This window comes from Capsicum annuum, chromosome 11 (genome assembly GCF_002878395.1).
Source record: "Capsicum annuum cultivar UCD-10X-F1 chromosome 11, UCD10Xv1.1, whole genome shotgun sequence".
Lineage (NCBI taxonomy): Eukaryota > Viridiplantae > Streptophyta > Magnoliopsida > Solanales > Solanaceae > Capsicum > Capsicum annuum.
This window is the reverse complement of record NC_061121.1, coordinates 1,257,493-1,271,197: the sequence shown is the minus strand read 5'-3', so window position 1 is coordinate 1,271,197 and position 13,705 is coordinate 1,257,493. Positions and strand designations below refer to the sequence as shown.

The 13,705-nt window shown below is 36.7% G+C and overlaps 2 protein-coding genes across 3 annotated transcripts; both read left to right on the top strand.

The window, feature by feature from the left end:
- The first annotated feature begins 843 nt into the window (after positions 1-843).
- LOC107847685 (fructose-bisphosphate aldolase 3, chloroplastic) lies at positions 844-5,711 on the top strand. Of its 2 annotated transcripts, none has more exons than XM_016692085.2 (6): positions 844-1,289; positions 3,369-3,638; positions 3,773-3,882; positions 4,013-4,103; positions 4,303-4,572; positions 5,137-5,711. In XM_016692085.2, the coding sequence occupies exons 1-6, from the start codon at positions 1,128-1,130 to the stop codon at positions 5,413-5,415; spliced, it is 1,182 nt and encodes a 393-aa protein (XP_016547571.1). In that variant the 5' UTR covers positions 844-1,127; the 3' UTR covers positions 5,416-5,711. The 2 variants fall into 2 exon arrangements, with proteins under 2 accessions (XP_016547571.1, XP_047255257.1); XM_047399301.1 differs by having other exon boundaries at positions 866-1,289; positions 4,699-5,522.
- A 1,026-nt stretch (positions 5,712-6,737) lies between these two features.
- On the top strand, positions 6,738-12,851 carry LOC107848056. The gene is made up of 2 exons (XM_016692716.2): positions 6,738-7,806; positions 12,489-12,851. Exon 1 carries the CDS (start codon positions 6,891-6,893, stop codon positions 7,788-7,790), a length of 900 nt encoding a protein of 299 aa, XP_016548202.2. The 5' UTR covers positions 6,738-6,890; the 3' UTR covers positions 7,791-7,806; positions 12,489-12,851.
- Positions 12,852-13,705: the final 854 nt, after the last annotated feature.

Genomic DNA, 13,705 nt, shown 5'->3' with positions numbered 1-13,705 from the left:
ATTTTAAATGAATTGACGAACTGAGGATGGTTGAGCGCTGCTGCAGCCTTCACGTTAATGTTAGGGTCTAAATTAAAGCAGTATATTAGGATTTAGGGTTACTAAATGATTATAATTTATATATTTATATGTTATATCAGATTATATTATATTTTTAGTATATTTACATATATATTAAATTATATATATATATATTATAATATATTATTTATACAATTTCAATTTTTCGGTCTATCCGATTTTTTTTTTGTAAATCCAAAAAACAAACCGTTTAACCAAATTTCTAAAATTTGAAACCGAAACCAATCCGAAAAACCAAAAAATTAAATCAAAATTAAATTTCGATTCGATTTTTCGATTTTTTTGATTTAAATCAAAATATGCCCGACCCTATTTGTTGCTATGTCACACGCTCAAGCTACCTATACTAATCGTGCCACGCATCATCATACTACTTTACCCCATACAAATATATATACAAAAACCTATCTGAATTTTTTCTTTTATGTAGCTGTAAAATATTTTCTTTGTTCCATTTTATCTGTTCTAAATTGAGATGACACAGCTATTAAAAAAACACTGATTGGTAATGTAACTTTATTATTTTGTCTGTCTTAATTGTATCTTGTTATTAATTTCAATATTGATGGATGACTAATAACAAGGAGTAATCAATTATAATAAGAGCATAATAATGGGGAAAAAAATTATTTTGTTTTGATAAATAAAAAAGAACAAATATAATGGGACATTAAATTAAGAAATTTGGGATGAATAAAATAGAACGGAGGAAGTATTCTTTAATTTTTCAATTTAAATATTTTATCATAAATAAAGAATAATAGCATCATTCTTTTTTAAAGTGAACGAGTAAAGTCGAGTAGATTTCTAAATATTTTTCCTTTGCATCTCCGCAGCTATATTATCTTTGAGTTGTCCACATACTGTTTACTAGCGGACTCTTCGAGGACCCCAAAAATTACAAAAAACAAAAAAAGTAGTAGCCGTCTCTACCAACCCCCCCAAACGTCATTTTCTATTTTCTATAGATAGTACTAGTATTTTATTCAACAGTGACGCTTTGTACGCACGAGAAAAAGCACTAGTCCTTTTTGCAGAGAGAAAATATGGCGAGTTTAGTGAAGCTCAACGCGTCGTCTTCATCGTGGATCGGTCAACAGTCGTTTAATCAACGGTCAGGATCTTCGTCCTGCCGGTTGCCGATTAATAATCGCCGTGTTGCTGTTGTACGCGCTGGATCTTACACCGATGAGCTCATCAAAACCGCTGTAAGCACTCTATCTCTCTACAGATATATATACATGCATATGTGTGTTTCTGTCTGTATGTGTTTATCACTTTATTATGTGTGTGCGTTTTTTGTGATTGGATCTATAAGCTGCATGATTTTGACTTGCTGTGATTTTTTTTTTTTGGGTCAAATGATCGTTTTTTTTCTTGTTGATTTTGTGTTTTGAGATATTTGTTCCTGGTAGGAGGTGATAGGTATCCCGTGCATTTAGTCGGGCGCCGTCCAGACACCACGGTTATCAAATGATTATAATAATAATAATAATATGATGATGATGATAATAGTAATAGTAATCGGTTTTAGGTAAATTAGTGATTAGTATAATGAATTTTGAGGAAATTGGTCAGAATTGTTCTTTTTAGGTGTTTATGTAGTTATGCCTTATGAATTTACATCAATGAGCTACTCAGAACCGGTGTAATATCTTTGTGTGTTTCGCACTTTTATATGTTTTTGCATGTTTTGTGGTTGTGTAACTTGCTATGAGTTTTTTTGGGGTTAGATTTTGTATTTAGAAATGTGATTAGTATAATGAATTTTGAGGTAATTGGTCAAAATTGTTTTCTTTAGGTGTTTATGTAGTTATGACTTATGAATTTTACACCGATGAGCTCCTCGGAGATCTGTTGTTTTTCTGTTTCTCACTTTTATGTGTTTGCATGTTTTGTGGTTGGATCTAAAAGCTTCTACCTACGACACATTGATTTTGACTTGCTATGAGTTTTTTGTTGTTGGTGTTAAATTATGCTTTTTCTGTTAGATTTTGTGTTTAGATATGTGATTAGTATCATGAATTTTGAGATAATTGGTCATTATTATAGTGAATTTTGAAGAAATTGGTCAAAATTGTTTTTTAATTGTTTCTGTAGTTATTCCTTCTGAATCTTATACCGATGAGCTCATTTCTCTCTCTCTCTGTGTAATGAATTTCTTACTTTTATGTGTTTTTTGCATGCATACTTTTATAGCATGCTACTTTTTACACTGGAGTTTTTTTTTTTTTGAGGCTAGATTATGTATTTTTTGGTTTAGAGATGTGATTAATATACTGAATTTTGATATTGTAGGATTGATGAAAACTGAAAAAGGTTTTCTTTTGGTCAAAATTGTTTTTTTTTTTTTGGTTGCTTATAGTGATGTTGATGTATTTGGCTGTAGTTATGACTTGTGATATTTACATCGATGAGCTCCTCAGAAATCTTTTGCGTCTCTGTTTCTCAATTTTATGTGTTTGCATGTTTTATGATCAGATATTTTCTATTGAATTTTTGTATTGAATACTGAATTTTGCAACTGTGCTGCCGTTGTTTCAATGAATTGGTTGATGTTGAAATGGTTTAGTTTGGTCAACTTTTTATTTGTTTATATTTCTATATTGATGTTGATATGTTTGGCTGTTCTATCAATTGGATTCTTTGTACAATGCAACACTTACATGGTTTATTCTAGTTGTACTGGTCTTCAAATCCTTATTTTAGTCTGATATTTGGAAATTTGTATTCTAGGAAAGTGATCCTATGGAATTGCGCTCTTCTTTTCCATAGGTCACCACATACAAAAATGCTCATCATGTATGCAAATTCTTGTTAGTTCAGGATGGATAGATTTTATGAAAGTTGCATTAGGATTTTTGACCTTTCTACCTATATACAGTATGCGTGTTAGCTGATGTCTTGTCTATTTCATCTTGTAAATAACCAGATAAAAGTAATATTTTTGTTTTTAGGTTGTTCACAAATCATTTCTAGAAGCACTTTTATTGATGGAAGCTCATTTCTGAAATTTTATGTAATTTTTCTTCAAAGTTGAAAAAAGTTACAGTTCCAGCTTTGATTTACGTGTATGTATCTTAAAAGGTCCTTTTCCGCATATATAGACATGGTTTGAGCTGCAATCAGTGGGTTTGGTTCAACATGCTACGTAGTTTTAGAATATCCGCTTCCTTATTAGAAGTCACCTTTGCCTAACATTCCTGTGAACTTGGAAGGATGTGTTGTAAAAGATGTTCTGCAAAATATAATAATGCTGAACATTGTCTATTGCTCACTTGATGTAGAAAACTATTGCATCTCCTGGAAGGGGCATCCTCGCCATTGATGAATCGAATGCAACTGCTGGAAAGAGATTGGCATCAATTGGGCTGGACAATACAGAAGCAAACAGACAAGCTTATCGTCAGCTACTGCTGACCACTCCTGGCCTAGGTGATTACATTTCTGGATCCATACTATTTGAAGAGACACTTTTTCAGTCCACTACTGATGGAAAGAAGTTTGTTGATGTCTTGCGCGATCAGAATATTGTACCTGGGATCAAAGTTGACAAGGTGTCATTTTAAACCCTTTTCTACGTTTTGTATAAAAAATTTCTGCACTTCTGAAGTTCGCTACTTAACTTTATTGCAAATATTTTGGTTGTTGAACTTCGTCCAAGTTTAACCCTTTCTTTTTTTATTTACAGGGTTTGGTTCCCCTACCAGGATCCAACAATGAATCTTGGTGCCAAGGATTGGATGGATTGGCTTCTAGGTCTGCTGAATACTACAAGCAAGGGGCCCGTTTTGCCAAGTGGTAAGTTGTGCCCCTTCACTGTTCTTTTGGCTATTCCTCTCTCGTGTTTTCTCTTATAGATCTCCAAAGTTTGTTGAACTTTTCTGAAGAGTTCTGGAACATAAGTTATATGCGACTTTGAAATTTTCAGGAGAACAGTTGTTAGCATTCCTTGCGGTCCTTCTGCTTTGGCCGTGAAAGAAGCAGCTTGGGGTCTTGCTCGATATGCTGCCATCTCTCAGGTAGTTTTTAGGACTTTTTCTTTCTATCCTTCCAAAGATGTAAAAGAGAAAATATGAGATAACTAAGTCACTGGACTCACCTCCTAAAGCATTTGTCGGTCGCACTTGTTTTTGGATGTCCTCCCATCTTTTGATTTGGAGACAATTGTTGACCAGTTTTTCTATTCATTGCTAAAGATAATCTTTTTATATTCTGCAGGACAACGGTCTAGTGCCAATAGTGGAGCCTGAAATTCTTCTTGATGGAGATCACCCAATAGATAGAACACTTGAAGTTGCTGAACGTGTTTGGGCAGAAGTCTTCTACTACCTTGCAGAAAACAATGTGGTTTTCGAAGGAATTCTGCTTAAACCTAGCATGGTTACTCCTGGGGCTGAACACAAAGAGAAGGCTTCTCCAGATACTATTGCTAAGTACACACTCACAATGTTGAAAAGGAGAGTTCCTCCTGCTGTTCCTGGGATCATGGTACAGTTTCCTATCCCTCCTAACTGATTCAATAGATCATAAATATATGCAATTACATGTTTACTAGTTCAAGGGCAAATTGTTTTTCCTGAGTTGGTATTTAATCCACATCTTTCTTATGGGCAGGAGCGGTGTCTTTCCTCTTCGATTCGTCATTTGTTTATTTGCTTTCGTCTCAAACTTAACTGAGTTTAAGGCCAGAATCTCACATCTGAGTAGAGAGGGAAAAATTATTGTTAAAGTTTAACCATAAGTAAAGGTCAGGGAAACTTCATTTCATAGATCCCCTGTGATAATGCCAGAAGAAGTCGGTTTGTATCTTCAGCATGGATCCTCATTTGGATACATGTTGTCGCCATCATTTTGCAATAATGATTAATAGAATATTTGATGCGAGATCTGTTACCAAGAAGTGGAACTTAAGTTAATAACATGCTTGAAGTTCTTGTTTTTTTGAAAAAAAGTATAGCGGGGCGCTACTCGGCTCCTCCTTGTGATCTTTATATATTCCTTCTCTTTTTCTTGTTTAACTGTGCTAAGAACTGCGTGCTTCTTACCTGGCAGTTCCTTTCCGGGGGACAATCTGAAGTGGAAGCGACACTCAACCTCCACGCAATGAACCAAAGCCCCAACCCATGGCATGTATCCTTCTCTTATGCACGAGCCCTCCAGAACACAGTGCTCAAGACATGGCAAGGACGTCCTGAGAATGTGGATGCTGCACAGAAGGCTCTCTTGATTCGTGCTAAAGCAAACTCTTTGGCTCAGCTCGGAAAATACTCTGCAGAAGGTGAAAGCGAGGAAGCTAAGAAAGGAATGTTTGTCAAGGGCTACACCTACTAAGCAACACCGCTTAGCCGCTACTTCATGTACTTTTTTCGGTTTTAATCATTTGCTAGTTTTGAATGCTGAAGAGGGCTTGGTAAACGAATTGCTCGTTCTTCTTTTTTTGTACTTGATTAATAAGCTATAAGGGGTGGATTCGTCGATAACACAATCCTAGAAAATGCTCGGGTTTATGTACTTTATATATATGAGGACATGCGCTGTTTAAAGAATGTGGGAACGTGTAGAATACCTTGTATTATCCCTATATTGTGAACTGCTTAAAAACATGGAACTTTTTTTCCAAGTGCTCATTGATTTTGTTTTCCTCAGCTGCATCTGTTCTTCCTTTTTTATATTTCAAAGTCCTCTTTAACCTTTGCCTGAATCTGGACAGAAGCACTAAATGGAAATTTGCATATGAACATCACAAAGTCCATCAGTCCATACAACGAACGAAAAGTAATTTTGCCATCGACTTCATAACTTCCTTATCAATTTCCCTTTTCCATGGGATCACCGTTCTCCTAGAGGTCGAGCATGAAACTTTATTACACAAATTCGATTTGATTCCGGAGACTAGAGATTGAACATATTGATACATTTGATATATCTTTAATATCAAAATATTCAGGGGCGTGGCTTAGTATTAAATTTAATACCAAAAGTTTCAGGAGTGTGGCTTAGTGTTTCAATGAAGTTGGGCGGCCATCAAGTCTCAAGTTTAATTTTCAACAGAGACAAATATTAAGTGATTTTTTTCCATTTGTTCTAGTTTTGGTGGACAAAGTTTCCTAATATTAAGTGATTTTTTTCCATTTGTTCTAGTTTTGGTGGACAAAGTTTCCTAATACCTGTTGCTGGTGGGAGGTGATAGGTATTTCGTGAAATTAGTTGAGGCCAGATGGGAGGTAACAGATATCTCGTGGAATTAGTTGAGGTGCCTGGTGGGATTAGTCGAGGGCTAGATGGGAGGTGACAGATATCCCGTAGAATTAGTTGAGGTGCCTGGTGGGATGTGACAAGTATCACGTGAAACTAGTAGAGGGCCAGATGGGGGGTGACAGATATCTCGTGGAATTAGTCGAGCTTGTTCCTGGGACTGGTAACTATTGCCGATGGGAGGTGACAAGTATTAGTTGAGGCCAGTGCGAGGTGACAGATATTCCGTGGAACTAGTCAAAGTGCTTTCAAGTTGACTCAGATATCATAATTATAAAATAAATTCAATAGTTTTAAAATTTTGCGTCAACTCAAAATAGACCATGCAAATTAACACGTAGGACCACAAAAAAAAAGATCCTTTAAAATATTTTGAAATATTTAATTATTACCAAGAATTTAAGTGTTCCAACTTTAAAATATTGTATAAAACTTTATAAAATCCCAGCAACTAGTAAAATGCAACAAAGGGAGCAAACCAAACCAAACCAAAACCAAAAAATTTCACTCATTATACATTTGCTCCCGAGCTCTCAATTTTTTTTCACACAATGGCGACTCTAATGTATCACATGTTATCATCTTCTTCACTATTATCCCTCGGCCTTTACCACCTCATCTCCACCACCCGCAACCGTCTCAAATCCCCCGGCGACTACTCCGCTAAACCCTACCACCCACTCTCCTTCGCATCTCAGCCGCATCTCCGCCGTATCCCTCTTTATCTCCTCCTCCTCGGACTCATCATATCTCTCATTCACCAATTCATCGTTTCGTTCGATGATGATCCGCTCCTCAAAGGCCATACTCCCGTGCACAAATTCACTTCGCTGCAAGCCGCCGTGGTGATTCTTTCGTTTGTTATAATGGTTTTGATTGTTTTAATAACGGAAGCGACTTCGGTAGCAATAGTACAGAATGATTTGTTGTTTGCATTTGGATCAGTGCTTTTTTGGCTGCAGTATACGGTATCGATGTCGGCTGCATCCGTACAGACGTCGGATCTACAAGCGAAATGTGATTCGGTATCTGCGAGGATATCTGCGATATCCGCGCTGTTGTGTTTGTTCATTGCGTTTCAGCCGAAGGTTTACTTAGCGGATGTGGGATTAGCAGGTTCGATTTGTTTGCAGGGTTTGTGGGTGCTGCAGACGGGGCTTTCGTTGTATGTTGACGCGTTTATACCGGATGGATGTCATAAGCTGTTGGATGTTGTGAGAGGAGTTGAAGGTTCGACTAAGTGTGATTTGGATGATGCTAAGCTTAGAGCTGTTGCTATACTTGATTTGGCTTTCGTTGTTCATGTGCTGTTTGTGTTGCTTATTGTTATTGTTACGTATGCTTTTGTTGCTAAAAGTGTTGGGATTAGGAGATTTGGGTCGTATGAAGCTTTGCCGAATGCGGATTCGAGTCATATACAAATGAAGGCTATGACGGGAACTCAAGCTTGATTTGTTTCGGCATTAGGTAATTTGTTTTCTCGTTAAGTACTTGATGAAGGATATATTAAATGTTTAAGTAAAGCTATTGAAGGGAATGATAGTAGCATGATTTGTCCCTGTTGAGACTTGAGATGGTTGTTCGAGTGTTTGTTACGTTACTTTTTGTTCCATCGGTATATGCATTGTTGAATCTCCTAGGCTGGATAGATTCCTAGAAATGTATTTACGCAGTGAAGAACGCTTAAGCAAACAATTGAAGGAAAGATAGTGAACATGATTTATCGACCAAATTAATCGTCTACGTTTTGTTTTTGTCTTTTGAGATGATTGTTTGAGTGTTTGTTATTGTTTATTGCATCGGTACGTGAATTATGTAGGGTGGATAGATTTCTAGGTCTGTATTGCTCAGTGAAGGACATGTTAAGCACTTAAGCAAAACAATTGAAGGGAATGATAGTGAACATGATCTATCGACCAAATTAGTTATCTACATTTTGTTTTTTGTCGTTTGAGATGGTTGTTCGAGTGTTTATTACTGTTCATTCCATTTGTACATGCATTGTTGAATCTCGTAGGCTCCACTTGATAGATTCCTAGCTCTATAATACTCAATGAAGGATATGTTAAGTGCTTAAGCAAAACAATAGAAGGGAATGATGGTGAAATGGAAAGAGATTCATTGCTGATAATTCATGTACCAATGGAGATGCATTGCAATGTATATAACATCTTCTGAACACATATATCGACCAAATTAATTATCCACATTCTAGCTGTCCCCGTTGAGATGGTTGTGCCGAGTGTTTGTTGCTGTTTATTCCATTGATATATTCATTATCGAATTCCTAGGCTGGATAGATTTCTAGCTTTGTATTAGTCAAGTGAAGGATATGTGAAATGCTTGAGCAAAACAATTGAAGGGAATGGTGGTGAAATTAAAGAGATGCATTGCTCGTTATATAACATCTCGTGAACACCATATATCGAACAAATTAATTATCTACATTCTGTTTTGTCCTTTGAAATGGTTGTTTGGGTGTTTGTTACTGTTCATTCCATCGATACACGCATTATCGAATCTCCTAAGCTGGATAGATTCTCAGTTCCATATTACTCAATGAAGGATATGTAAAGAGATGGGTTGCTCAACATATAACATTCTGTTTTGTTCCCTTTGCGATGGTTGTGCCGAGTGTTTGTAACTGTTCATCCCCTTGGTACATGCATTATCGAATCTCCTAGTCTGGATGGATTCCTAGCTATGTATTACACAAAGAAGGATATGTTAAGCGCTTAAGCAAAATAATTGACGGGAATGATGGTGAAGTAGAAGCATAGCTCAATATATAACATCCTGTAAACACCATATATCAACCACATTAATTATCTACGTTCTTTTTTGTCCTTGCTGAGATGGTTGTGCCTAGTGTTTGCGACTGTTTATTCCCTAGGTACATGCATTATTGAATCTCCTAGGCTGTATAGATTCCTACCTCTGTGCTACTCAATGATGGATATGTTAAGCGCTTAAGCAAAACAGTTGGTGGGAATGATGGTGAAATGTAAAGAGATGCCTTGATCTGTATATAACATCTTGTAAACACCATATATCAACTGAATTAATTATCTACATTCTGTTTTGTCCTTTCAGGATGGTTGTTCGTGTGTTTGTAACTGTTTATTCCATAGCACGTGTATTATTGAATCTCCTAGGTTGGATAGATTCCTAGCTATGTATTACTCAAGTGAAGGATATGTTAAGCTTTTAAGCAAAACAATTCATGAGAATGATGGTAAATGTAAAGAGATGCTTTTTTAATGCCGCATATCAACCAAATTAATTAGGCTGGATAGATAACTAGCTCTGTATTTATCAATGGAAAAAAGTTCTTGCATTTTCCAGTGAAAATGTTTGAACAAATGAATAAGCACATCGCTTGATGAGATAACACAACATAATAACCCAATGAGAGACCAAAGAAAAGAAAACAACCAACTGTCTAATCCAAATATAGAAAGAAACTGGGTCATACAGGCCTATCCAGAGGAGGATAATATTAGTTGGTTTATGATTTATAAAATAGTACCTAAATCACCTTCAAAGTAGAGGTGATAGTATTGCACCCATAATAACCAAAGCATGATCAACACCAGTGTCAATGAGGAGGAAAGGGTGGTTTCATTAGGACTTTACTTCCTCTTTATTGGGTGACCTACTGGATAGTTTGAGAATCAGAGGCTCGTTATCCGTCTTTTACATATTATAGATCACAGTGCAAAATATTTGGCATTGACAATGCAAATCACTTTTACAACTAGCTTTCCAGCACACAAAGCGTAAGAAACACATGCAGAAATGGCTTCATGTCACATCTACATACTACGTGTAACAGAAAATCTGAGCTCATAAAAAGGATAGTTTCATTTTCCCCGGGATATCCTGTTTGAAGAACACTAAATCACAGCTAAGTTAGCACAGCAGATCTTGCCTGCTAAATTATTTCAGCGTTATTGTCACATACTTGGCTCTTATTTTGCTGCAACTTTGCTCCCGGACTAAATTAAACCTATCAATGTTTTTCCCTTATAAAATGAACCTATGAATGTGTTTTTTGTGATTTGTAAAATCTTTCTATTAACTATTAAGCTTAAGCCTTAAGTCAGTGATTTGTTTCTGCTTTCTATTAACAAAATGTCATGGTCTGGGCAGGATTGTCCATGAAAGAATCGTTCTTGCTCAGGAATTATCGAAATCACTGAAACCACTAGGGATTCTTCTTTTTAATTTCTTGTTTATTTGAGAATTGATATGAGTAAAGCCCTTTGATAGAATTAACTGGGACATCTTACAGAGGGTCCTCCTCAATAAGGGATTCTCTCCTGTATTTATCCTTTTGAAAGATTCACCTGCCGAACTCTTCAAATCTTAGTGCGGTCTTTGACGAGTCCTCTATCCCCATGCTTGTTCATTCTTTATTGAGATGCCCTTTCTAGGACCCATATCGAAGTATTGTATAAGAGCGGCCTATCTGTTGAAGTATCCGAAGAATATGAACTTGCTTGACCCATTCTACTTTCCACCCTCGTTTTCCATCTCAGTTCATGTTCTTCTGAGCTCCACAAAGTTGATATGATCATTCATTTGTCTTGATCTGGAGACCCCCACGGAAGATCATTCTTTTTCGTAACCTGTAAACCAACTCTTTTTTTTTTTGGTTGGGGGAAGGGGGGTGGAGCGTTACTTGTCTTAAAATAAAGTTCGTTGGAGTATTTGGTGTAGAGACGGCTCTGTTCTTTCTTCTATCAGTAAATTGAAAATATAGCCCTCTCGTAGTCGCTCTGTCAATAGCAGAGTCTTGGACCTGGAAAGTCATCTTAGTTGGTAGAGAAGGTCTCTATAAGTAGTTAAACTGCAAATGGGTGATATGAGAACAATTAAGGTCTTGGATAACTCTATCCCCTTTACAGCTGAAATGATTCAGTTCCTCCATTTTCCTTTAAAATACTGCTCTCTAGATCCTAAGCATTCCACACGCATTTTGCTAGGGATAATAATATAATCGCGCCGGTTACTTGGATTTTGTGAGCCTAAGTGATTCCACTCTTCACTGAGAGTTTAAGATAGTTAATTCAGCATCCAGACGCCTCAAGCTTAAGAGTGCGTAGAAACTTCCTTTGCCTCTCCAAAGCATTTGTTTCACGTGGTCCTACTAAAGCTCGGTTAGTCAAGAGAGCTTCTGTTAATATCTAGTGGGCTGATGGTCCTTATGTCATATATTCAAATCGTTAGAGCAGAAACATTTTGTGCTGAAAAATGGAATTCTGGTTGGAACTCTTTATGCTTTTTCTAGGATTATGAGATAGAAGCTGCACACAATCTTTTTCTTGAATCTGCCTTCACTTAGATTGGTATGGTTCGTAACCCTCAGGGGTTGGCCTGGTGGTAATTGGCTGAGCTTTGGGGTGCTCCCTTTCAAGGTCTTAAGTTCGATATCCACTGGGTGCAAACAATTTCTGAGGGCCAACCCTGATTACCCGTGGTGCACTTGCGGGAAACTCCTTGCCGAGGGCCTGTGCCCCCCCTCCCCCCCCCCCGGATTAGTCGGGGCTCGAAGAGTCTCGGACACCCGGTGCAGGTCAAAAATAAAAAAAAAGATTGGTATGGTTCGTTCATCTTCTTTCCCTCGCAAATAAAAATCTTCCACCTATTATTTGGAGTGATTCTCTTTAGTGTTCTAAAAAGCCTCTTCTCTATGTATGAACCATGGTCATTACTGTTCCAGCAACTCTTTGTTTTCTAATACTAGCTGATAGTTAAGAAGCTTTCAGGTCTACTATATCTTATGTCTCGGACTCTTCAAAAATGTCACCGGATGCGTGTCTGATTCTCCAAAATTAGAGCATTTTTGGAAGATTCGACACAGGTGCCACAACATTTTTGTAGAGTTCGAGCAACAGTCTATAGCTTCAACATGGCAACACCCTTTCAGCTCACAACAAGTTTGGTTATTGAAAAACTATTCTTAATTCCGATCATCAGAAACTTGACTGCTAAGTGTTGAATCCCGTGCGATCTCAATTCCTGTCGATTCTCTGTACCTTATTCTTACAAATATTGAAAGTTTTGCCCTTTGTGTTGCTAAATTAATTGACCTTACATATTTGTTCTATTTCTAATCAATTTATCTTATGTTAATCTGCTTATAGGGAGAAAGCGTCATTCCAGTTAGATTAGTTGATCATTCCCAGCTGCCGTTTGTCAGATCAAGAAACAGCTGCTCGTCAAGAAGGCTGCCAAAGAAAAACTATGGTACACACTCAATTCGGTTTTGTTTTCGCTGACTTCAGGTTGATGGGAGTAGTCAAAGACTTTAGATTAGATTGTAATTTATTTGGACAAAATGTTGTATGAAATGTCAAAAGGCAGTGTAACCCATTAGGAAGAAGGTTTGATTCTTGAGGCCTTTAAATACTATATAATATACAATTAAGCTCTTCAAATCGTGTATCAAAGGACATACCAACTTTGGCTATTTAATTTTGCAAATCGACAAAGCCGGATTTTGTGTGTGGCATGTGTGTTCATATGAGCTTGATAACTTTTGTCCAGACTCTGTTTATGTATTACTAATGTATTCACTAAATATCTATAGGTATTTGACGGCGAACTTGGTTAATGATGTATATTCTCTTGACGTCATTGTAAGAATGAATGTTTTGTGGATGTCGTACCTATGTTATTTTATCAGGTTCTATGCTTTTGATGCTTTTGTATACTGCCTTGTATCTTGAGTCGGGGGTCTATCGGAAACTTGTATCTTGAGCCGGGAGTCTATCGGAAACAGCCTCTCTACCTCTTTAGGAATAGTGGTATGGACTGCGGACACTCTACCCTCAGACTCCACTTTGTGGGAATATACTGGGTTGTTGTAGTCATTGTAAGAATGAATGGACTTCAAATCTTGAATCCGTCTTTGCCTCCAATAATGTCTTAATTAGTTATCTCACATATATATGGGATTCAGGGACTAACTGCTGCCTCCAATCAAACGCAAGATAAAATAATTTTGTATTTCATCTTGGGATTATTATACCTTATGTCTCACACTGAACTATCCCTAACTGTGTAAGGCAGATCTAGAAGCCGACATACGAGTTTGGTCAAAGCCGGTAGTTCTGATTCAAATCTTGTATTCGTATTAAATTTAGTAAATATATATAAAATTTAAATTTAGAACTCAATCACTAACATTTTCTTAAGCTTTTCATTAGTAGTTTTTTTTTTTTTTGAGCTGAAATAGAATCATTACAATGTAAATGTAAAAAAAACAAGAAATGTACAATCGAATTGGAAAAAAAAATACAAGATAAACGAAAGGTGGGGCCAATATTTTTGAGTCTTTCTCCTATTTGAAGTCCTTGTG

Coding starts and splice junctions, on each gene's coding strand:
- LOC107847685 (XM_016692085.2), top strand. CDS start 1,128: ATGGCGAGTTTAGTGAAGCTCAACGCGTCGTCTTCATCGTGGATCGGT. Junction 3,639..3,772: donor CTGGGATCAAAGTTGACAAG/GTGTCATTTTAA, acceptor TTTTATTTACAG/GGTTTGGTTCCCCTACCAGG. Junction 3,883..4,012: donor GGGGCCCGTTTTGCCAAGTG/GTAAGTTGTGCC, acceptor TGAAATTTTCAG/GAGAACAGTTGTTAGCATTC.
- LOC107848056 (XM_016692716.2), top strand. CDS start 6,891: ATGGCGACTCTAATGTATCACATGTTATCATCTTCTTCACTATTATCC.